General features: G+C 41.0%; 1 protein-coding gene across 1 annotated transcript in view; it reads right to left on the bottom strand.

The window, feature by feature from the left end:
- The window catches only part of PTPRT (protein tyrosine phosphatase, receptor type, T), a 714397-nt gene that overhangs the window by 370641 nt on the left and 317620 nt on the right, over positions 1-26136 (bottom strand). The window contains exon 5 of the mRNA XM_011929203.1: positions 10761-10870. Within this exon, the coding sequence (XP_011784593.1) occupies positions 10761-10870 (110 nt within the window). The remainder of the gene's footprint in view (positions 1-10760; positions 10871-26136) is intronic.

Below are 26136 nucleotides of genomic sequence, written 5' to 3'. Positions count from 1 at the left end.
TTTGAATTCCAGCCTCCAGAGACTTCAGAACAGAGGCTCCAAATGTCCTGATGACAGATGAAAATATGCAAACACTCTTCATTTTGTTCTGACCAAAACAGAAGCAAAAGAGCCAGTTAAAAGCAGCAAATTCATGTTGCATTGCCCAGCCTAGGTGGAATTCCAACCGGGTAACACAGTAAAACATCTGAGATGAAAAGAGAACAACTTCTGACGTTTAAAGAGACACTTCGCAACTTAAACGCTGCCTCTGGGCACAGTTTATGGAGAGGACCGCAGCAGCCAGAGAGACAGTTCCATCTCTAGCCATGTGGCCATGTGCACAGGAGGACACCCTACAGAGGCCTCTGGGCGCACATGCAGTGCATCAAAATGCAGTTTCCCTCCCAGAGAAGAAACATGAAGAGAGCCCACGCCCTGACAAATGCAGAACTCACTCTTCATTTCCTTCCCTTCTCTCTCCTAGGGCACCTGTAGATACACAGGATTAAACTTAACCTGGAGATTTTTTTTTAATCCAACATTGTTCTTTAGCAAAACTCCGGAGACAAATTATGGCAGACGTTCATGTTAAATAGCTGGGAGCCCACTGAAATGAAATCAAGTTTCTCCCCTGATGTTACTATGGCACGCATAGGAGGCGACCAGGGGCCTCTCTAGTCCAGGAGAAAACAGACATAGCCCTGTGTCTCTGATATCTCTGTCAGTTAACTCGCCAAGGAAAGAGAACGATCCTAAGGATGAAATTGGAAAAATGGATACATCAAAGGATGAAAGCTTCACACAGACATGCCCCCAAACATACAATTATATGTGTGTATACATGTGACAGTGTACAACTACAAAAACTCATGAAAACATACGCTCATACACACACACCAACACAGGCATACGTATTCACATGTGCATACTGCAGGAATATTTTTCATGCAGCAACCTTTATTGTTTTCTGCAGTTGAACTGAATGATTAATGTTTACTGTGAAAACCTCACTGGCAGGAGAACATGGTTTGCTGTCCTTAGGTAACAAGTGCTATGCATCTGTTGATTTCCACTGTCAAGTTACCTGGCTCCATCACAAGTACCTGTGTCATAATAGGAAAGAAGAAACACCCCAAGGCAAATACAGAGGCAATCCTAACATACCACAAGTGGATGACCAACAGCTCTAATGGGCCCACGTCCATAAATGCAAGTCACTCACATCAGAACGCAACTTCTTTTCCTTCCAGACTCTGAGTGCCAGAAATCATTCTTTTCAACCAGAGCTGTTTCTACTGAAACACCTGTCAGCTTCCCTGTCAGCCCAAATGACCTGTATATGGCATCTAACCAGGGATGGCTGCATTTTTCAAGTTTCTGGAGGGGAAACATCTTATTGAGGTTGAATGACGAGCCATGGGCTAGAAAAAATGGCTCCTAGACATCCCAGGGCCCTGACTTTTAAGATTTAGGGAAGGCTTCTGGGCAAATCTATTAAGTTTTGTGTGTGAGCATGTCTTTTTTAATCTCACAAAAAGAAAAATAAACCCACAACAGGACTGACTTCTATTATTCAGGAGACGGAAAAAGATTTGCAAGGGAAGGTCTGTCGTGGGCTCTGGCATCAGAGTTGCAAGATGCCATTAGTAACATGCAAAGGGATATTGACATAATGATACCTCCCTATGTGTCTTCAGTTAGTCCACACACTGTTTAGCAACCTTGAGGGAAAAAAGACCAATGTTTCTTAAATTCAATCCTTAAAAAAATTAGCACTTAGTATCTGCCTGTGCATGAGTGAGTTGGCTGTAACGTAACATCAGATAGAGGTGGAGTCTGGCAGAGTGAGACTGAAGATAGGTTAAGCCAGGATCAAGACCGTGTTTATTTAGCAGGTATTTAGCTAGGATTACATATCAGAGACCGATTGGATTCATTTCATGCAATGCTTCTTCCCAACCCTGGATGTTTTTGAGAAATTCTCAAGGAACTTAAAAACAACAAACAAATACAGCACATGGATAAATCCTCCTCCCCTAGAGATTCTGATTTATTTGGACAGCAACAAGGCCCATCCATCCATCCCTTCATTCATTCAGGTATCTAGCTGCCTATTTATTTATCTATACATTGTTTCAAGCTCTCAAAGTATGATTTTTTTTGTTTGTTTTTGTTTTGTTTTTGAGACAGTCTCGCTCTATTGCCAGGCTGGAGTGCAGTGGCGCAATCTTGGCTCACTGCAACCTCTGGCTCCTGAGTTCAAGCGATTCTCCTGCCTCAGCCTCCCGAGTAGCTGGGATTACAGGCACGTACCACCACACCCGGCTAATTTTTGTATTTTTGGTAAAGACGGGGTTTCACCATGTTAGTCAGGACGGTCTCAATTTCTTGACCTCGTGATTCAGCCGCCTCGACCTCCCACAGTGCTGGGATTACAGATATGAGCCACCACACTGGGCCAAAATAGACTTTATTTTTTAGAGCAGTTTTAGCTTCACAGCAAAATTGAGCAGAAGGTATCTCAAGGTGTGATTCTAATCTTCAGCCAGGCTTGAGAACAACTAAATTAGTTAGACTAAAATATCATCATTACCCCTTGCTAAGATAAAGCATAAATCCATACATTTATCCAAAGAAAATTTATTGAGTATATACTATGTGAAAGCTACTATTTTAGGTCCTCAGGACACACTAAAAGGCAAAAATAAATATAGCCTGTATTAGTTATTTCTTTCTTTTTTTTTTTTTTAGACACAGTCTCACTCTGTTTCCCAGGCTGGAGTGCAGTGGCGCGATCTCAGCTCACTGTAGGCTCTGCCTCCTGAGTTCACGCCATTCTCCTGCCTCAGCCTCCCGAGTAGCTGGGACTACAGGTGTCCGCCACCACGCCCGGCTAATTTTTTGTATTCTTAGGAGAGACAGGGTTTCACAGTGTTAGCCAGGATGGTCTCGATCTCCTGACCTCGTGATCTGCCCGCCTCAGCCTCTCAAAGTGCTGGGATTACAGGCGGGAGCCACCGCGCCCAGCGTGTATTACTTATTTCAAGACCAAATGCTGTCCGGCTGGAGACCAGGGTAAAACTGATGTTGCAGTTCCAGTCTGAAAGTCATCGGCTGGGGAATTCCCTCTTACGCAGGAGAGCTCAGCCTTCTCATCTATTCAGACCTTCAGCTGATGGGATGAAGTCTCATCCATGTTATGGGGAGCAATCTGCTTTACTCAAAGTCCACCCACGTAAATGTCAGTCTCATCCAAAAACACCTTCACAAAACCATCCAAAGTATGGTTTGACTACCAGTCTGTCAAACCGTGGTCCAGCCAAGTTGATACATAAAATTCCCCAACACAGGACCCACGCCTTCACCAGGGTTCAAGTCTGTTGCGGGGCTGGATGACACTGAAGTACACAAACAAAACAAGTGCAGATTGTGGAAATGGTACAAAGGAAAGCAAGTTGTTAAGAGAGGAAACAGAAGGGAACCTGTTTTGGATCAAGTGGACAGGGGAGGGAAAAAGCCTCTTGGAGGTGAAGAAAAGGAAGGAGCTAGTCCCGAGGAATGTAGAATAAAGAGTATTAAAGTGGTGAGGGCTGCCAGGGACTGGGTGAGCTTGGGAAATGCCAGGAGGCTGAAGGAGCCAGACTGCAGTCACCAGCGGGAAGAAGAGTGGCAGGTGAAGTTAGAGAGGCAGCCGGGGCCAGGTCATTCAGTACCTTGAAGTTAAGATGAAGCCAAAGCAGATGAGGAACAGGATCAGATTCACCTCTTAAGATGTTCTGTCTGGCTGCAGTGTGGACATGTGGAACAGGTGAAGTGTGGAGGGGGGTGGGCAGGGAGGAACTGAAATGCCCCAGGCATCTGAGGGGGGGCTCAGAACAGGATGTGGCAGCGGAGATGGTGCCATGCGGCCTGACCTGTGTCTATTTTGCCAAGAGAAATAATCAAACTTCCTGGCGGATTAGCTGTGTGGCTGCTGGGGGCAATGGATGATGCTCACATTTCTGGCTTGAACAATTTAGAGGAAACAAGAGCTTTTTTCCTTGTTACCAGTCTGGCTCAAGTTATACTCAATAGCGGCCTGCATTATGCAAATCATGTGTCCTAATTAACGTAGATCCAGTTTGAATTATGCAAATTCTTGCTGCGGGCTGTATTAGTCACAATCCAGCTGATTTCCTCCTGCCTAGACTACCTCCTGCCCATCTGGACCACATCCCGTTCTCCACACTGCTCCTCTGTGGACCAGAGTCATGAGCCAGTCTGGGGTCAGTGAGCCCTGAGTGGTCAGTGCAGCAAAGCTGAAGGATGGGAGGAAGTGTACTCATCCATCCAGACAGAGCCAGGAACCTTCTCTGGGCTTTGGTCTTTAAGAGCTTCCTCGTGAGCCTATCCACTCAGCTGGTCCCTCTCTCCATCCACGTCTGTGTTGGCTTTCGTTCTGTTCAGAACTGTCTCAGAAGACGCTCCAGCCTCCTTGTAATGCATTCTGATGGCTGGTTGATTCCTGGGGCCCGTGCTTTTTGTTCAGATTGAATCCAACCATCTGTGTGCTGAAAAAATATTGACAAACCCTCCGACCTATTGTACCTTTTAAAGGCGCTCCCATACAGGAATGCCGCCTTGTTTTATTGAAGCGAAGTCTGTTTTATTTAACTCTGAATGCCAGGCACCTAGAATAGCTTGTAAGATAAATGCCAATCAACTCTAGCATAATCAAGACACCCATTCCTGCCTCATTAGGGTCTTCTCATTCCCTTTAAGCTTCTCAGATTTATACACTGTAATTAGAAACTTGGTGATTTTGACTGCTAAACAGAAAGGCTTACTGGGAGGCTTCGTATGTCTGAATTTTAAATATTTTCACACTTCGTTAACCCAGTTGCAAGTGTAACATCTTCTGGCCCAATTCCCTCACACTGTGTGATTTTTATTTTTGGACAAAGATGTGTATAATTAATTGAATTGAAACACATATTGATTACTGTTTTCCATGACCTCTGAACAGCTTGTCTCTGAATGATTTTATTGAAGGGTTTTCAGACAACTGTTTGGTTGGATTGCTTCCCTTGGTGACCTCATTCTGGCTATAAGTGCCTGTCTGCAATTGCGATGGTCTGTGTTCTTGGTGAGTTGTGGTTGTTCCCAAGAGCTGAGTCAGAATGAGAGAGGCCACACCACCCTTCTGCACATCCACACCCTGGTTAGGGAACCCTGAAGCCTTAATCAAACCCAAAAGAGGGTTCTGGAAGAGTCTATGCAGATGTCATGATTTCCATATTCCTGATGTAAATACTCAGCTGTTTGGGCCTCCAGTGAGCAGGAATATTCCTTAGTGCATTAAATGATCACATTATTCATGCAATGACTACAATGCATTCACCAGGCAGAGCTTTCCAGACCAGCTGATATTCCCTTACCACTTCTACTACCCTCTTGTACAGATCAAGATTGTGAGATTTGAGAATGTCTCTTAAACCAGTGTTTTTTATGCTTTAACGTACACACGAATCACCTGGGGATCTTGTTAAGAAGACTCTGATTCAGTGGGTCCAGGCTGGGGCCTGAGATTCTGCATCTCTAACATGCCTGCAAGTGATGTGAATGCTGCTAGTTTCTGGACACAAGGCCATTGGTGCTGCCTCTATCTGTGCATGATCTGTCACTCTGTTACGGGAATGATCATAGAAGTGCATTCTGCATCTCCCACTAAAGTGCAAATTCCCAAATGTCTGAGGCCATGGTCTAATTCATCTTAATATTTCCGGCTGCAGCTCAGATGACACCGGAACCAGAGGGCTCTGACGAGGATTCTGAGCTCCCCTTTCAGTGGGCAGAGAGAGAGTTTGAGGCTGCTGCAGAATGAGACTGTTTCACAGCCCTGGAGTAGTAATAGGGTCAGGGTGAGACACCCATCTTTCAGGGAAGGTGGGCCCAGGATCTAAGGGTCCATGGTTCCAGGGTGCTTATCAAGATAAGAACTCGTTACTGAAAAGAGGGTGTCAAAGCTGGGTTAGCAGCAGTAAAAAGGCAGCTGTAACAAAGATTTCACATCTTCCGCCCAGGTACAAGGTCTTCTAATAAATAGTTCATCTTAATATCATAGATGATGGAAATGTCCTTGCCTCCTGCTGCATTTTCCAGATGTTTCCAAGATGCTTGTGTGCCCACCATCTCTTATCCACACAACAGCTGGATGATCTTTTAAGAATATAAATTGGATCCCTTCATTCCTCTGTGTAGAACTCTCCTAGGGCTTTCCATTCCTTTCAGGATAAAATGCAAGTTCTAGGAGTCCTGGCATCCCTGGCCCTGACCACCCATTCCCCCACACAGTCTCATCACTGTCCTCTGTGCTCAGGAAGCCCCAGTCACTCTGGTCTCCTTTTTACTGTATTTTAAAGACATGCCTAAGTGATTTCCACCTCAGGGCCTTTGCGCTTGCTGTTTTTATTCCTATGTCATCACTACTTTACCTTCAGAGACTTTGGCTGGCTTATAGGCAAGAATTAAACAGCAAAGAAACTCAAAAATGATGTAGAATCTTTGATTTTGTGGCTTTGACACAGATTTATTTTCCCCTTCATTCTTACCTAGTTGAAGTCTAGAACAGTCTGACACCTTCATACTAGAAAGAGAGGACTGAAGACTGGAGACAGAATGGAACTTAAAGCCACTCACATTTTGGGGAACAGAATTGTCCAAGGATGCACCCAGAGGTTGTGACTTGGACTTGTGCAGAAGGAAATTTAATCTTAACTACTTGGACCTTCTGTATTTAACAATGACATAGTTATAATAATGAAATTTCTCCTTCCCCTCCCTTTCTTTTTCTCTGCTTTTAACTTCGTTGAGTCTAAGGTTGTATATAAGAGGCCACAGACAATTCTGAATTTCTCTTCCATTTGCATTATCCTATTTTTCTTTGTAATAAAATATTCTTTTTGGAGGCCAGAAGAGGGTAATTTGTAATTTATGAATTTCTCTCTTGAAATTACAACTAGAACCTAATTTAAAAAATCAAATTGGTTTCATCTAATTAAATTTGTAAATTGCCTCATAAACACATGCTTTGTTATAAATGTTTTTAAAAGCAAGGTCTCTTGCTTACTGTCTGGGGCTGGATTGGGTTGAGCGCAGAGTAACAGGTACTTCTCATCTCTCTACTCAAGAGAACATACTCTTCTATCAATTGCCAAAAGTTTCTCAAGAGTAGTATTTTCCAGAACAGTGCTTCTGAAACTGTAATGCCCATAGGAATCACCCAAGGATCTTGTTAAACTGGAGAGGCCTGAGCTGCTACACTTCTAACTAGCTCCCAGGTAATGCTAATGCTGCTGGTCTATGGACCACGCTAAGTTGCAGCAAGAGGCAAGACATCTGTACCTGCATTTAGGAGTCCTGGGTTTGGCATCTGGGTAATATGACCTTGGTCTTTTCATTTTAACCCTCTGCACTCAACTTCCTCATTTTTATGTAATGATAACAGCTAACATTTATAATGTTATTTCTAAATGCCAAACACTGTGCAAAACCTATATTTAATTGGATCTTCAGAGTAATCCTATAAGGCCATTTTATTATTACCTTGATTTTTCTGATAAAAGACTTAAGGTTCTGAGAGGCCACTTGATGTACTCAAGGTCACAGAGCAAGTAAATGTCAGAGCAGGGATTCAGATCCAGGCTATATGGGCTCAAATGTCACCATCCTTCTTTCCTTAGGCCTCACTAGCTTTTGATACACATGACCACACTCATGTTTATGCTCACAATACAATGGCCTAAATCTATAACCTCCTTAGCTGTCTTTACAGCATCCCTCAATAATTTTGGCATATTCCCCAAAAGTAGCCTCAAATGCTTACAAACAAGTCAATCAGTTACAATACTCTGGTTGTGGTTCTCTGCAATTATAGCCCAAGTCACAGCCAAGAAGCTACTTGAAGGTATCTTTCATCATAGTTGTCTCCCATAGAATCCATGGGAATGCCAACATCCCTGGCATCTGGTCTCTGAAAATCCACAAGGCACCGGATTCACATGGAAGTGAGAAGGACATGCCGCTATAATCTGTACCCACCTTTGTGCGTGGGGCTTCAGAGAGTGCACTATATAATAATGCCTCAATTACAGGAGGTTCTACTCAAACAAAGAGTCTAACTCACAGTTGTGCTTGAACCCTTGGTCTCCTTCTGTTTCTTTCTTCTTATCAAGGAATTTTAATCATGATATTTCTAATCCAGTCTACTGCATCATCCTACTAGAGGAAAATGTATATTGCTCTCAAGGATCCAGTCTAATGCATCACCCTACTAGAGGAAAAAGTATATTACTCTCAAGGAATAATCTGTGCAGAGATATGAGTCCACGTGCAACATCACCCTATACTAGTGGTTTCCAAATGCAGGTATGTACAAGGACCAGGGCTTTTCCATGACAAAGCTGCCATCAATCCAATGCAAAATTAGAAAAATTAATGTGACTGTCATGAGTTAGTAAAACATCATAAATTTATTCAATTTGAAGGATGGACTTTTATTCTGAAATTATATCCTTTCTATATTTTTGGAATTATGTCTTTTATAAAACTATGTAAATAAGAGATGTTGAAGTACCCTAGGTTACTCCCCCAAACCTTTTTAAATGCTACTGGCCTGTGAATTCCAAAAGTCTTCAAAATCTGGCACAGAGCGTATTTTACACAACAGTACCAAGTAACTTAACTTCCTAAATCAAGGGTCCTTTCCTTCTGCTTTACAAAGAAGAGTTTGCCAGGCACAACAGATCTTCATTTCATTTAAATATTGTGTGTGTGTGTGTGTGTGTGTGTGTGTGTGTGTATGTGTCTGTGTATGTGTGTGTGTGTGATTGTTGTCTCTGCTTTACAAAGAATAGCATGTAGATTTGAAGTGATTGGATTTTGTTTCAATTAATTTTCCAGTCCCTGTCTTTCTCAAAGAGGTTTTGAAAACGTACTAGGCAAGGTGTATCGGTATGAGTACCTGCCCTCCTCTTAGGGTACTCCCCAGGAAGAAAGCTTCTCCTAAGCGTGTGGCCTGAGAAAGCTCATAAGTGGTGGGGATGGATGTTTGTTTCTGCCTTCCATGTGGTAATCCTGAGAGCTACACCAAGCTCCCTGCAATTTCTAAGAGGAAGATGTTAGCTCTCCTGAGGAATGCTAGTTTTAGTGAGATAAGGTGTTTTCTTAAGCACCTTGTACATGCAGGATAATCTTCTCCTTCAGAGAGTTCTCAGGACCATCTACGACTCTCTAGAGAAGTTGTGGGTCTGTTAGATTAATCTTGAGTACTTTTCCTTCATCAAATACTCCTTGACTTTCCTCCCCAGAGCTCACCTTTCCTTATGGCAGCAATATTCTTCCCCCAAGCCCACTCCCTATACATGCATGCTTCTGCCTGAGCACTCAGTGGCTTAAGTCTCTTCATGGGCCTGTGGTATATGTTTTGGTCTGGGATGCTTGTGTCTTTCCCCCTCGTCAGAATCCCTAGGGAAACCCTGAAGAAGTGATTACCACCTCTATTTTACAAATGAGAAAAATGAGGCTTAAAGAGAGGAGGAAGCTACCAAAGGTAACTCAGGAGAAGGTGGAGCTACTAGGACACTAGGCTACATCATTCCAGCTTTGGTATCCATGCCCTTCCCTCTGCATTGCTATGGGTTTCCATTTGATCTAGTATCGCAATCTTATGATGTGTAAGAACACAAGGGGTGGAAGGAGACTCAATCTTACGCACATCCCAGTACTTGAATCTTAGCTATATCACCTTTGTTGGAGACTTTGTTTTGTTTTGTTTTGCAATAAACATTCACACAGTTTGTCTTATTTATGCAACTTTTCTGGAAGGCACATTGTGTTGGCTTGATGGGTACATTCCTGCCTGAGTAGGTTCTGGTTCATCTCTGATATGGTAAGGCCCTGCTAATGCTTGGAAGGGGGGCTTTGGACGCCATCACCTGGATGACAAAATATGCCTTGGACACAGAGCAATTTAAATCTCAAGCATCCTGTGTTCCTGCTGCATAGAATAATACTGGGATTCTTTTCAAAGCAAAGGGACCGATATTCGTAGAGTGAGCGTCATGTGGGTATTGCAGTTTCCCAGATGAACTTTCACTACTGTTTACCGGGCCTGGGCCTTCTCTTCTACATAAGAACAATCTGACTCCCTGGGTTTTGGCTCCTTTGTGGATGAAGTCAGTTGTCACCACTGTCATTTCAATGCATGGTATGTACAAATTTCTTTGTCCTTGGGGCTACCAAGACAGTTCCACTGTGTGCCATTATGTTTGCACCCCATTGTATTGTCTTCTTTTATTTATTTATTTACTTTTTTGAGATGGAGTTTCGCTCTTTTTGCCCAGGCTGGAGTGCAATGGCACAATCTCGGCTCACCGCAACCTCCGCCTCCTGGGTTCAAGCGATTCTCCTGCCTCAGCCTCCCGAGTAGCTGGGATTACAGGCATGCGCCACCATGCCTGGCTAATTTTGTATTTTTAGTAGAGATGGGGTTTCTCCATGTTGGTCAGGCTGGTCTTGAACTCCCGACCTCAGGTGATTCACCCGCCTCGGCTTCCCAAAGTGCTGGGATTACAGGAGTGAGCCACCGCGCCCAGCCCCCACTGTACTGTCAGAAACCTTTTGATAAGTCACATCTTACTCACCTTTATACCTTCAGTGGAATGGGTATTCAACAGTATCAGGCTGAAGTGACTTGAATAAAGCTAAGCCAATGGATGCAGCACAAGGGACCTCCTTACCTCATAGAGCGTGATGACCCCATTGGTCTCATTGGGAGGTTTCCACTGGATGTAGATCTTCTCCTCAAAGGGCCCCCCTTGGATGGATTCTAGAGGAACAGCTCCTGGAACTACAGAATGGAAAAGTTATGAACTTGACGTCACCTTCCACATCATTTCTCTAGCCCCACTAACCTAGAACAGGGGTTGACAAAGTTTCTATAAAGAACCAGATAGTAAATATTTTAGGTCTGATGGGCTGTACATTCTCTATTGTAACTACTCAACTCTGTCATTTTAGCACAAAAATGGCTATCGATAATCCATAAATGAATGGGTACAGTGGTGTTCCAATAAAACTTTATTATGAAAACAGGCAATGGGCTGGATTTGACCCATAGGCCATAGTTTGCTGACCCATTTTCAGAAGGCTGATCAGGCTTTTCATCAGCAGACTGAGCAAGTCGGTTTATGAACTGAACCTGATAAGGGTAGAAAGGACATGAGCAGTTTCCAGTTCTGCCAGAGGTGGGAATCTGAAAGGAGGTCTTTGCTTCAGGGGTGTCTAATCTTTTGGCTTCCCTGGGCCACACTGGAAGAAGAAGAATTGTTGTGAGCCACACATAAAACACACTAACACTAACAACAGCTCATGAGCTTGAAAAAAAAAAAAAAACAAAAATTACAAAAAAATTCTCAAAACATTGTAAGAAAGTTTATGAATTTGTATTGGGCCACATTCAAAGCCATTCTGGGCTGCACACAGCCCAGGGGCCGCTGGTTGGACAAGCTTGCTTTAGGATTTGTATTTGAGAAATGCAAAGTGAGCTTCCCGTCATCTTACCAAGTATCATTTTCTTCACTGTGCCAAGTTTTCTCTAACTTTAGGAAGTGCTTCATCAGTTTCCTGACTAATTCCTGAATCCAACATGAACTATGTGGCTTGAAACCCCAATCCAATTAGAGGAAGCATGCCTTGCTCCAAGAAGGCAGCTAGCTTGACTTGCTGTTGAGTCCCAATGCCTGGCATGAAGTAGATGCATAATAACTATTTGCTGGTTGAATGAATAGGTGAATGAATGACCTATGCCAGCATTTTGCCCTAATGAGTGCAACCTTTCCTGGGGTTCCTTCTGTAAGCCGGTCAGCCTTCCTGCCAGCATCCTCCTGCTGGATTTCACTATTCTTACAACAGTCTGGAAGATGGTGAGCCAGGAAACAAATTATTCCCCAAACTTTCTGCCGTAACCCCTTAGAAATAATGAATTTCAGTAAATTGTTACCAGATCTATTTATATTTTGGCATTATAAAAGCAGGTACTTTCACTAAGCACTTACAGCTGGACTAGAATTTTACCTACATTATTTCACTTAAGCCACAGAATAGCTCTGCCCAGTAAGTATTATCTCCTTTGCGTCAATAAGAGAACTGAGGCAGAGAAAATGGAATAACTTGCTGAAGGTCATATGGCTCTTAAGTTGTAAAGAGGGAACTAAACACCTGTCTGTGAGTGTTAAAGCATATACTCTTAATCATCACACTACGCCTCTCTACATATAGCCTTGGCCATATGTTGCAATCAGTTCTCCTTTGTTAAATTAAAATATGTTCAGTTTTGCTCATTATGGACATGATATACAGAATTTGTTGAATATTAAGAATATATAAAAAGGTTAAAAAAAGAAAAAAACAAAATTACTCATAATTCAAATGTTCAAAGATATTTTCCAATCTTTTTATGCATATAAAATTTTATTTAAAAAAAGATATGCCTATTCATATATATATTATTTTTTAAAAACATTAACTCCTACTGTGCATTTTGCACTGTGACCTTATTTTATCACTAAAGAAACTGCAGACTTAAAAAAAAATCTTTGGGTGTTCTCTAGGGTCATACATTTTAATGGCTGCTTAGAGGGGATGTTGCCCCTTTATAGTCACTGATCCTTTATTATTGGGCATTAAAGTTGGTTTGAATTCTTCATGATTTTGAGCAATGCTGGAATGAGCATGCTTATAGGTAAGTATGTATGCAACTCTGCAGATAGCCGTTAAGATTAATGCTTTGGAAATTAACTTACTGGGCCAAAGTAAATGAACTATTTTATTTTTAAGGCTTTTGACATATATTACCAGATTGCCTTTCAGAAAGTTTGTACCATTTTGGACTCCCCAGCAGAAGACTATGTCTGTTCTTGCCAACACTGACTATTTAAAAAATTAAGTGCATGTGTATGTGTATCTTTTTTAGAATACTGGAGAGTACAGATTTTGTTTTTAGTTTAATGAGCCATTTACATTGCTTCTTTTATGAACAAATTATCTATACCTTGTGCTCATTTTCCTGTATGGCTCTTCATTTTTGCTCATCTTTGTCTTACGGGCTTGCAATTGTAATTTCATTTTAAGGACATAAGCTTTCTTGCATAGGTTGCAAATATATTTTTGCCAGTTTTTGTTGGCTTGTAAAATCGTTTATGTATGCAGAAGCTTTTAATTAGTCAGGTATCCTATTATTTTCCCTTATCCACCTTTCCTTTCCAGAAATATTTATTATGTATTTAATATGATCAAGGGACAGTGATGGACAGTAGAGACACACCAATAACAACAAAATAGAGGTGAGCTCTATCCATGATAAAGCTTGTATTCTGGAAAGAGAGACAGACATTAAATGATTATACTCAAAATTAATTCATTACTTTTTTTAAAATCAGGACTCTGACATAAAGGGATATGGTACTAGGAGAATTATTAAAAGCAGGGAAAAACCTAGAATGGCAAGTTAGGATATTAAACGGCACACAGGTTAGAGTTGCTGGATAAACAGAGTCACTAGGGCAAAATGGGGAGGAGGTGCTGTAGTGTGGTGGATAGCTTTGTGAGGTTAAGGGTGGAAGGAGAAAAATCAGTTAGGAGGCTGTTGTTGTCATCCCGGGGAGAAAGCATTGTAACTTGGACTGGAATGACAGTAGTGTAGAAGAGAAATAGATTGTATAGGAGATTTGGACTCAGAGGATGGCAATGTGGAAGATCAACGGACTGTGCAGGAGATCTGGGGATGCTAAACTAACATGACTTGATGGTGATAGATAAGGGTGAAGGATGGAAGGGATGTGTCATGGAGAACTGTAACCCTTTTGTTTTATACAACTGGGGGATCAGAATGCTGTTTATAGAGAGGGAGCCTTAAAGGATGACCAATTTTGGAGAGGAAGCTGGTGAGCTCAGTTTTTGTCATACTTTATTTCAAGTATACATAGGACATCCAAGTGGCAATGTTGAGTAGCAGTTGGATATGGGAAGACTGGGGCCAATGTTTGGAAATGGAAACCGTGGGCAGGGAATAGATGGCAAGAGTATAGAGCAGAAAGAAAAAAAAAATAGGTCTAAGACTAAGTGAAGAAGAACTCCAGGATTAACAATTAGGAGGAAAACGAATGGAGAAACTGGGAGTCAGTGTTCAGGGAGGCAACCAGAAAACCAGGAAGGCAAGCTGTCATTGTAGCATCCCAGGAAGGAAAGAAGCTCAAGAAGGTATCCGTCAGCAGTCACAAATACGGCTGAGTAGTCAAGTAAGATGTGGTTTTAAACTTGCCCATTGAACCTACTGTCCTCAAGGTGACTCATAAGCCAAGCAAGAGTAATTTAAGGGAGAATGTTGGCATCACAGGTCATTCTGAAGAGGGTTGAGAGGAGAGGGGAAGGTGAGGTGAGGGAAGTAAACAATACCGGCTGTGAAAAGGAGGGGAATTCAAAACATAACAGGAATGACATATGGAGCCAAAATCATGACTCTCTTGATGATAAGAGAGGTTATGATTAAAGCAACCAAGAGAAAAAATTCAAAATAGTGGCCAGCCACGGTGGCTCATGCCTGTCATCCCACAACTTTGAGAGGCCAATGTGGGCAGGTCACGAGGTCAAGAGATTGAGACCATCCTGGCCAACATGGTGAAACTCCGTCTCTACTAAAAATACAAAAATTAGCTGGGTATGGTGGCACGTGCCTATAGTCCCAGCTACTCTGGAGGCTGAGGCAGGAGAACTGCTTGAACCCAGGAGGCACAGGTTGCACTAAGCCAAGATCATGCCACTGCACTCCAGCCTGGTGACAGAGTGAGAGTCCATCTCAAAAAAAAAAATCAAAATAGAAGAAAGAAGGAGAAGAGTGAGAAAGAGAGAGGAGATAACTGACAATGGGTAGGGTCCTGAAAGCAAGAGCAGGGGTGGGTTGAAAGGAGGGTTCTCTCGTTTTGTGAGAGAAGAGGAGAGGATGGAAATGTGCTAATGCTTTGTAGGGAGGAACTGAAGTGTCCGAATGGCTCTGTTTTCTTGAGAAGTGGGGTGAAGCCATCTACCAAAAGTGTAGTGGGGGACAAATTGCATCAAGAATTTGGAAAGAGAGGAGAAGTTTTAATCATGGAGAATGGAAAGTAAGCAGAATAGAGAGATGAAAATTCTATTCATTCACCCGAGGGTCTATCTGGTGGAAACTGAGGAGGGTCTGTTTGATGGACAATAAGAAGGGTCTATCTGATGAAGACTGTGGGCGTGAAACTCAAGCTAATAGATCTTGGTCTTTCCAACTTGGAGAAAATTCTCTTTTTCACACCAGATCAGATGAATGCAAAGGACAGATGAATAGTTGTTTTATATTTTATTTATTTACTTTTTTATTCCCATCTTTTTCTTTTTACACCTGACACTTTAATATTTCTGAAATTACTGTGTATATTATACATGGCAGAAATCTAACTATAATTCCTTACAATTTTCTCAATTGTAAAGGACAATTAATTGACCAGTCAAAACTTTCCCTGGTGATTTAAAATGCCATCTTATCACCATATTAAATTATTTTATATTCTAGCGTATGTTGTTTGGTTTTCTGTTCTATTTCACTGAGTTGTAGCTTTTACTGTGACAGTATTTCTCTATCGCATTAAGATGACATGTTTTGATACTTGGTAGAACAAGTCTTTTTATTATTCTTCTTTTGCAAAGTTTTCTGAGGTATCACTACCCATGTATTCTTCCAGAAGAATTGAGGAATAATTTTATAAAATTTTAATTATATTTCATCAAAAATTTTACTGCAGTTGCACTTTTTTTCTCTTTTTTGGGAAGCAGAGAGTATCACTTTGTAACATGAGTCCTTCTATCCAGTAAACCATATAAATCTTCATGTATTAATACTTCTTTTTATGCCCCTCAGTTAAAAATGTTTTTCTTTTATTTCTTACAAATTGTATTTCTAGGACTTTATTATTGTTCATATTGTTTTTGTATTATATTTAAAAGTTTCTTTTATAGTGTTTTGTATTATATTAAAAAGTATACATAATAATGTATGAATAGTTTAAGAATAATTATCAAATACACATGTGCCCACTATCTGCTCTAAGAAATAAAATACTACTGTACTATCGAAGCACTTTTTATGCCCATCACTATTGTCTCCTTTTTCCTTCCCCATCAGTAAATATATAAATAAATAAAAACAGGTACTACAAATACCATCCTGATTTTTCTTTTCTTTTTTTTCAGACAGAGTTTCACTCTTGTTGCCCAGACTGGAGTGCAATGTCGCGATCTCAGCTCAATGCAACCTCCGCCTCCTGGGTTCAGGTGATTCTCTTGTCTCAGCCTCTCAAGTAGCTGGGACTACAGGCACCCGCCACCACGCCTGGCTAATTTTTGTATTTTTAGAACAGATAGGGTTTCACCATGTTAACTAGGATGGTCTTGAACTCTTGACTTCAGGTAACCTGCCTGTGTTGGCCTCCCACAATGCTGAGATTACAGGTGTGAGCCACTGAACTCGGCCTGAATTTTCTCTTAATCATTCTCTTTATTTTTATTTGGAGTTCTGAATATATACATATATCCCAAGACAATATATCATTTAGTTTTTCTTGGTTTCTTTTAAATCTATGTGGATTGAGTGTTTTCTATTATATGATTTGCATTTGTCACTCATCATCATTTTGAGATTCATCTATTTTGATGCACATAGTTGTATTTAATTCATCTCTATTTTATGAATATATTCTTATTTATTCCACCATTCCATAGTATATGAACTTTAGAGTTGTATCCAGGTGGGGTTTTCTTAGAATATAATTTATTAGAATATTTTTGTATATTTGGTTGAACATATATCAAGATTTTACTAAGGTACACTTAGGAATAGAGGGTCTATTCCTACGACCCAAGGGCATATCAGTCTTTGTTTTTATAGGGTAATGCCAAATTGTTTTCCAAAGTGGTGGCAGCACTGCCCTAAGCAATGTTCTGAGAGTTACTACTTCTCAACATCTTTATTAACATTTGGTATTATCAGATTTTAAAATTCTAGACCATCTGGTAAGTATAAAATGATACTTCACTAAGGTTTTATATGCTTTTACCTATTCACTAGCATCTTTTAATGTTTGTTGGACATTACTGTCCTTTTCCTGTTGATCTGTAAAGATTCATTGTGTATGTTTGATACTGATCATTTTATTGGCTATATGTGTTACTGAAAAACTTCTTTTGTGTCTTGTGTTTCTCTGTTACCTTTGAAAATGGATCAGTTCTTAATTTTAATGTACTCAAATTTATCAGATTTTAGTTTTTGTATGGGAGAAAGACAGAGAAAGACAAATTTAGTAGCAGACACTGTTGATGGCCTGCCTATATCCCACTGAATAATGCTTACTGCAAAATACTAATTTACCTAAATGCTGTGGGAGCCAACTTGTTCTCCACATAGAGAAAGCAAGAAGTGCCAGAGAGTTAATGCCCTGAAAACATCCTTCAAGCAATGAAAGACAGGAAGGTGATCGATGAACATCCCAGTTTCCTTACTACTTGGTTGGGTAACTCTGAGACATGTTTTACTAGCACTTCTTAAACTATTTCAAACACTGAAACCATTGTGATGAGGACAATGATAATTCCAAATCCACCGTGGACTCGTGCTATCATAAAATACAATGAAAATAAATTACTAGGGAAGTAAAATTTTAAAGTAAAAGTGAAATTGAAAAGCAAAAAAGCCTGTAATCCCAGCACTTTGGGAGGCCAAGGTGGGCGGATCACGAGGTCAGGAGATTGAGACCATCCTGGCTAACACAGCGAAACCCTGTCTCTACTAAAAATACAAAAAATTAGCCGGGTGTGGTGGCAGGCGCCTGTGGTCCCAACTACTTGGGGGTCCCAACTACAAGGCAGGAGAATGGCATGAATCTGGGAGGCGGAGCTTGCAGTGAATTGCAGTAAGCCAAGATAAAACGACTGCACTCCAGTTGGGGTGACAGAGTGACTCCGTCTCAAAAAAAAAAAAAGAAAGAAAGAAGAGAAAAGAAAAAGCAAAAAAGAAAAATAGTAAGCTCCTTCTTTTTAAATACTTTCTCTTTCTGTGCTTGTCTTGTTATGGATTAGAAAGGGTCAATGAGTCAGTGCTGGTCATTGGACCATACGTGGAATAGCACTGTTCTAGAACTCAGTCATTCACATGGTAATTTTTTGTTAATATATTTTGTATTGACTTTCTTCCCTTTCCTGTCTCACTTTCCCTCTTTCTTATGAGTGTGTTCTGAGACCAACTCCTAAATAAAGTACTTCCATTTGTCTCAGGGTCTGCTTCTGAATAAACCCATACAAAAGAGTTTTAGTTAAGAAACACTTTCTCTATCCTGAAGTCATAAGAATATTTGTCTAAATTTTCATTGACATTTAAGAGTTACTCCTTTAATAAAATGTCCTCAACTCATTTACAATTGTGTTACTATGTATAACATGAGGTAAGAATCCAATTTTAATTCTTTCTCCTTGTCCTAGGGAGATTCAAAAAACATTTTTAATTCCTCAATTGATCTGCCTGATAACTTTAACTTCAGTCACATTTCCATATATGCATGGGTCTACTTCTATGTTCTATTATATTCAATTGTTTCTACTAGACTTTCCCTGTGTCAATATCACATCTTAATTAACAATGAAGTGTAAGTCTTGTTATCTGGTAAAGTCTACTACTTTGTACTTCATGTTCAGGACTGTCTTGGGTACTCTTACCTTTTCTCCTTACATAAACATTTTAGGACTAGCTTGTATCTTTTCAAAAAATGTTTGATTTGGCTGGGTGCGGTGGCTCACGCCTGTAATTCTAGCATTTTGGGAGGCCGAGGCAGGTGGATCACGAGGTCAGGAGATCGAGACCATCCTGGCTAACATGGTGAAACCCCGTCTCTACTAAAAATACAAAAAATTAGCCGGGCATGGTGGCGGGTGCCTGTAGTCCCAGCTACTCGGGAGGCTGAGGCAGGAGAATGGCGTGAACTTGGGAGGCGGAGCTTGCAGTGAGCTGAGATCCGGCCACTGCACTCCAGCCTGGGTGACAGAGCGAGACTCTGTCTCAAAAAAAAAACAAAAAAGTTTGATTTTTGAATTTTAGTTGTATGTATTATAGATCAATTGGGAGATAATATCATGTCTTTATAATAATAGGTTTTCTGATCCATGAACATGGTGTATCTTTTATTTAGGCCTTCCTTAACGTCTTTCAGTGCTTTATACGTTTATACGTGCATCTTGAAAACTTATGTTAAATGTATTACTAAATACCTTATATTTTTATTGCAATTGTAAATAATGTCTTTAAGAAAATACCACACACTTGTTAGGTTAATAGAAATGGAATTGACTTTTTAATGTTAATGTCATGGCAAACATGCTATATTCTTATATTAATTCTAATAATTTGTTTGCAGATTTCTTTGGGTTATCTATGTAGAGATAATTGTAGCATCTGTAGTTAATAATAGTTTTGCTCTTTTCCAATCTTTTATTTTATTATCTTCAACGATAGCCACCAATACAGTCTTTAATAGAAATGATGATATGTCTATCTCTAATTTCAAAGATAATGATGATATTGTTTCATCTTTGAGTATGGTGTTTGTAGGTTTTTTCGTTATCTTCATCAGGTTGAGGGGGTCATTTTTATTCCAGGCATACAAGAATATTTTTTTTTTAAATCATGCTGAGAATTAACTGATGCTTTTTCTGTATCTACTATAATGATGATACGTGTTTCCCGTCTCTTAGTATGTTACTGTAGTAAATTACACAAACAGATTTACTAAAGTTAGACTAACACTAATTTCTTAAACTATTCTTTGCATATTTACACAGTTTTGGATTGTTTGCTAATATTTTGTTTAGGTATTTGCATATATTTTTTCTCATAAGCTTTTCTGCTTTCAATATCAAGGTTACAGTCTTGTCATAAATTGAAGGGGTGAGTGCTTCTTCTTTTCCCTCTCTCATGAAGTGTGTAAGATTGGGATTACAAACTCCTTGAGTGTTTGACTGATTGCACTTGTAAAGTCACACGGGACTGATGTGCACTTTGTTGCAAACGTTTAAATTACTGATTCTATTTCTTTATTTGTTGTAAAACTATACAGAATTGTTTTTCCTTGAGTCAAGTTTTTTCATTAATATTTTGCCATATCACCTAAATTTTACATTTATTGGTATAAGATTATATACACCGTCATCATTTATCTTGGTTACTGTGAAATAAAAACAAATGCATAAAACAAACATCTCATTAATTTTTCAGTACTGAACTTCATATCCTGCCTGACCTTGCTTTTCTTTACAGTTTTCACTCCTTAAGCACACGTCCCTAAACACAATAGAGTTTATCATCAAATAAATAAGAACAGTAAATAGTGCTAAACTCTTTTACGAAGGCCAGTCTGGGAGAACTACTACCTTTACAATGTTAACTTCCATTCCATGAACATGTTCTATCCCAGGATTTATTTAGATATTCTTACTAAGCATGTGTAGTAGTCTTTTTGTTTTGTTTTTAAAAATCTTGTTCCTTGCTCCAATTGTTAGGGGGTATTTGCTTTGCACTATCAGATTTGTTATTTTTAATATGAAGGAAAGCATTTTAAAAAATCTGTCCAGTAACCTTTCCGCATGCAACCTTCTAAGAAGTGGTGTGTGATAGTCTGGTTTAATGGGTCATTCTGCTGCTTACCATGTAAGTCCTTATTTTAAATATTTCCAACTCACAGGGAAAGGAAAGAATTTAGATATATCCATGCATTACTTGGCTGGATAAGGTGTCTGTCTGACCTGTGGGGCAGTGGTACGGGGGGCAGGTAAGGAAGGGAAATACTAGGCAGCAGGAAGATTCTCCATGGCAAGATGGCTTTTTAGGTGTTTTCAGGGGCAGCCTGAAGTTAGTTACCGCAGACACTGCTCCTTCCTGTAATTGTTTCTTTACAATGAGATCCTTCCACTGAAGCCCTCTTTTCTGATTTGCCATATGCCCTAAATGTAGGCTTAGAGGGGGAGCTCTCGTGCTCTGCATAATGGACTAGCAAATAAATAAAGATGATCAGGGCACTGACCTCTCTCCATTCCCCACTCCCATCCACCAGCTCCAAGGCCCACTCCTGTTTTTAGCATTGGTTGGTCCAAGTTGGAGGTACTTATGCAGATAGACTTGGAAGTCATTTCCTCCAGTTCCCTAAGGGGTTTTCTTTCCAGGCAGTCTCTGCAAAGTCATCTCTTTCCCATTTAGGACTCCCTCCCCCACGATGTCTTGCATTAATTCTTTCAGGAGCAGTCAGGGCATCCTCTTACAGTTCTCAGGGCAGGTGCAAAGGTGTTTTTCTCTGTATTTCTTTAGGACAGCAGTTTAAGAAGAGCGATCAGATTGGCATTTCTAATCAAAACTCTTATTTTCATCACTGAGACCTAAAAGGCAGTGTTGTGGAATTAAACAATGATCAAGGGTTGGAGCCACACTGCCTGGGTTTTTGTCCTGTTCCCACCACTGTATTACCTTGGCCAAGCTGCTTAACATCTCTGTGTCTCACTTTGCTTACTTTAAAATGAGGATAAAAATACTACCTACTACATAGGTTGTCCTGGGGATTCAATATGTTAATATACACAAAGTGCTTAGCTAGGTGTCTGGCACAAAGTAAATACTACATATGTCTGATCCTCCCCCTGGCCCCATTGCATTCTCTGAGGACAGCTCTAGGGTAGCCTGGAGATCACTAATTTGATTTTTTTGTAGAGACAATTAAGATTATTGCTATTTCCTGTGATTTCCTTACCCCAATCTGCTCTATCCGAATGATGTTATATTGCTAATCATAGAAGCTATTTCTTCTCATAGCTTACTGAGCTTTCTACGATATTCTTCTGATTTCTATGGTAAATAATCTTAGAATCTATTTTTTCTCTGAGGACTCAGAATTCATTCATTCAATAATGTATTTATTGTGTCCTTATTTGTCTACCTGGCACTGTTTTTCTAAGTGCTTGGGAAGCAGCAGTAAGCAAAACATAAGGAAAAATTCTTGTTTCTGTGGAATGCATTCTAGTGGGAGAAGATAGATAAAACAAACAGTGAAATATACAGTATGTCAGATGATAATTGCTAAGGAGACACCCGAAGCTGGAAAGGGGGACAAAGAGTGTGCTGTAGGAGGCTTCCAGTTTTTAATAGAATGGTCTGAGAAGAGCTCGCTGAGATGTGACACTGGAATAGACTCGAAGAAGCTGAAGGAATCGTCCTGCTTATTTGGCAAAACACTACTGTAGCCAAAAAGAATGGCAAGTGCAAAGGCCCTGAGGAAGGGATTTCCCTGATATATTTGAAGAGAACAATGACTGAATTTGCATAGTGAGGCACAAATATCAAGAGATGACAGAGAGGCAAACCAAAGTGGGAATTCTGGTCACTGGAGCATGTGAGCCACTGTAAGGCTTTGGGTTTTTAATCTCAGTGACATGAGAAACCATCAGAGAGTTGCGAGCAGAGGGAGTGATATGATTTGCTTTGTGATTTAACAAGATCATTTTGGTGCTGTGTTGAGAAAAGAACACAGGGGCCAGAGCTGAAGCTGCAAAGATGATTTAGAGGCGGCTGCAATAATCTGGGTTGGAGAGCACAGTGGTTGGGACCTGAGGGGTAACAGTAGAGGCTGTGAGAAATGGTCAAGGTCTTGACATATATTGCAAGATGACCCAAGAGAATATGTTAGTGGTTTGGATGTGGGGAACAGCAGGGCTGCTGCTTTGTACAAAGCCAGGGGGTCTCAATCAAAAGCAATAAAAGGTGAAGAGGTTCTCTTTTTGAGACAGGGCCTTGCTCTGTCACCCAGCCTGGAGCGCAGTGGTGCATTCATGGCTCACTACAGCCTCAACCTCCCAGTCTCAAGCAATCCTCCCACTTCAGCCTCCTGAGCAGCTGAGATCATAGGTACATACCACCACGCACAGCTAGTGTGTGTGTGTGTGTGTGTGTGTGTGTGTGTCTGTGTGTGTATGTAAAAATAGGAGTCCACCATGTTGTCCACGTTGGTCTCAAACTCCTGGGCTCAGGCAATCCACCTGCCTTGGCCTCCCAAAGTGCTGGGATTACAGGGGTGAGCCACCATGCCCAGCCAGAAGGGGTTTTCTTTGGAGATGTAAAAGCCAGGGCCTCAGTTCTGACAAAAGTGAGAAGTCAAAGGTTTTGGCTCGAGCCACTAATAAAACAGAGTTGCTATTTACTGAGATGGGGAAGACAGTGGGAAGAACAAGTTGAGGGATGATCAGAGGCTCAGTTTTGAATGTGTTTAATTCCACGGGCTGATTAGCAATCTAGGTGGAGAAGTTGAGAAGACAGCTGGATAAGTGACTCTGGAGGGCTGGGGAAAGGGCTGGTCTGGAGGTAGCAATTGGGAAAACTATTAACATATGGATGGATTTCAAAGCCAGGAGACTGGAAGAATAAATTAGGGAAATGAATGTGGATCCAGGGTCAGCAAACTACGGCTCTTGGGTTGAATCCAACCAGCTGCCTGTCTTTGTAAATAAAATTGTATTGGAACACTGCGGCAACCATTTGTTTATCCATTGTCTCTGGCTGTTTTCCTGCTACAATGGCAGCATGGAGTAGCTGCTACAGACCCTCTCGTGGATAAAGCCTACACTTTAAGACCTGGCCAACCTCTGGTGTGGACATGAACAGGAAAGAGTCCCAAGAATTGGGCCAATAAGGTTGGGATGTGATATGGTTTGGCTGTGTCCCCACCCTAAATCTCATCTTGAATTGTAATCCCCATAATCCCTACATGTCAAGGGACAGAGCAGGTGGAGCTAATTAAATCATGGGGGTGGTTTCTCCCATGCTGTTTTCATGATAGTGAGTTCTCAGGAGATCTGATGTTATTATAAGTGTTTGGTTGTTTCTCCTGCATTCATTCTCCTTTCTGCCGCCTTGTGAAGAAAGTGCCCTGCTTCCCCTTCACCTTCTGCCATGATTGTAAGTTTCCTGACGCCTCCCAGCCATGCTGAACTGTGAGTCAATTAAACCTCTCTCCTTTATAAATTACCCAGTTTTAACCAGTTCTTTACAGCAGTATGAAAATGGACTAATAACACGCTGCTTAAAGGAACCAGCAAACTGTAATCCCAATATTTTGAGAGGCTGAGGTGGGAGGACGGCTTGAGGCTGGGAGTCTGAGATCACCTCGGGCAATACAATGAGACCCTGTCTCTACAAAAAAAGTAAAAATAAAAATAAATAGGCCATGCACGGTGGCTCACGCCTGTAATCCCAGCACTTCGGGAGGCCGAGGCTGGTGGATCACCTGAGGTTGGGAGTTCAAGACCAGCCTGACCAACAAGGAGAAAATCCCATCTCTACTAAAAATACAAAATTAGCCGGGCGTGGTGACGCATGCCTGTAATTCCAGCTACTCAGGAGGCTCAGGCAGGAGAATCACTTGAACCCAGGAGGCAGAGGTTGCGTTGAGCCGAGATCGTGCCATTGCACTCCAGCCTGGGGAACAAGAGTGAAACTCCGTCTCAAAAATAAATAAATAAATAAATAAAAATAATAAAATAAATAAATTAGCTGAGCATGCTTGCACATGCCTATATGTGATGACACATGCCTATATGTAATTATCCCACATGTCCTAGCTACTGGAGAGGGTGAGGCGCGAGGGCCATTTGAGCCCAGGAGTCAGAGGATACAGTGAGCTGATCACACTACCGCCCTCTAGCCTGGGAGACACAGTGAAACCCTATCTTTAAAATAAAAACAAAGAGGAGAAGCCACTGCCGAAGGAGGAAATCTGGAAGTATGTGATGAATTGGAAGCAAAGTACAAAAAGTGTTTTAGGGAGGATTTAACAACCAGCTGTGTCAAATATTGCCAACTGGTTAAGTAAGAGGATCTGTCTCTCTGAGTAATGACTATTGGATGTGGTGACTTGAAGGTCACAGGTGATCTTGAAATAATTGTTTTGGTGGAATGGCAGGGATCTGAGCTACGTTGGTTGAATGGATTCAAGAACAAAGAGAAAGAATGTGGATGCACAAAGAGGGGATGGAACAGTAGCTTGAGGAGAAGATAGAGCTGGGTGTTTCTGTTTTTTGTCTTTTTAAACATGGGAGAAATACAGCTTGTGTAGAAGGTCAGAAATATATCCAGTTACAAAGGGAAATTTTGATGTAGGGTGGAAAGCGGACAATTGCTGGAGCAATGACATTGAGTTAAAAAAGTAAGTGGGTTTTACTGCATTAAGCAGAAAAACTTGCCTTTATTTAGAAAACAAATGGTTCATCCACAGAAACAGGGAGGTGAGGGGGAGGTCAAATAGGGCAACATTTGGACAATGGGAGCTGGAGGGAATTTCTTTGAATGGTTTCAGTTCCTCAGTCTATTAGGTAACAAGGTCATCTGTGGAAGTGAGAACAGGTGGATGTGCTAGAAGTTTGAAGATAGGAGAAATATTCTCTGGGAGACCAGAAGGACGAATGGGCCAGGGAAAGACAGTATTACCAGGCAGCTTTAAAAGCCAGCTCCAGTGGTGCTTCTGGCTTCCAAATGAGAGTGATTAGCACAGTGGTGTGCAGCAGCTACGGAAGGAAAGACCTAGCACAGACAGGAAATCAGATGGAGCTAGGGTTGTGAACAGCTGGAAATGAGAATGAGGCTGAGGTGTTGCGGAAGTGTGCAAGGATGTAACTGGAATGATCAGCCAAGGAATTTAAGCTGGGCAGAGCAGGGAATGAGGGCAATGAACAAGGTAGCAAGTCCTAGTGGGGCTGAGTTTTGGAGCTACAATACTAGAGGGAATAAATTGAAAAGAGAAGAGATGTGGTCAGAGTGAAATGTTTGAAAATGAGATTACAGAGGGGTCAGAGGTTACTTAAAAGTGACGTTTTGCTCAGGGCAAATGGAAATTTTGCGTAGATCTCGTTTTGTTTTTCCTGAACACCCTTGAAATAAAAAGCTGTCTATGATGTCTGATGTTGGCCACACACCACTTAGCAAAGATCTTGGCAGAGAGTAGGTTAAGGGCTTTACAC

Source organism: Colobus angolensis, unplaced genomic scaffold (genome assembly GCF_000951035.1).
Source record: "Colobus angolensis palliatus isolate OR3802 unplaced genomic scaffold, Cang.pa_1.0 Scaffold8, whole genome shotgun sequence".
Lineage (NCBI taxonomy): Eukaryota > Metazoa > Chordata > Mammalia > Primates > Cercopithecidae > Colobus > Colobus angolensis.
The sequence above is the reverse complement of the archived record's forward strand: the minus strand, read 5'-3'. Positions and strand labels throughout refer to the sequence as shown.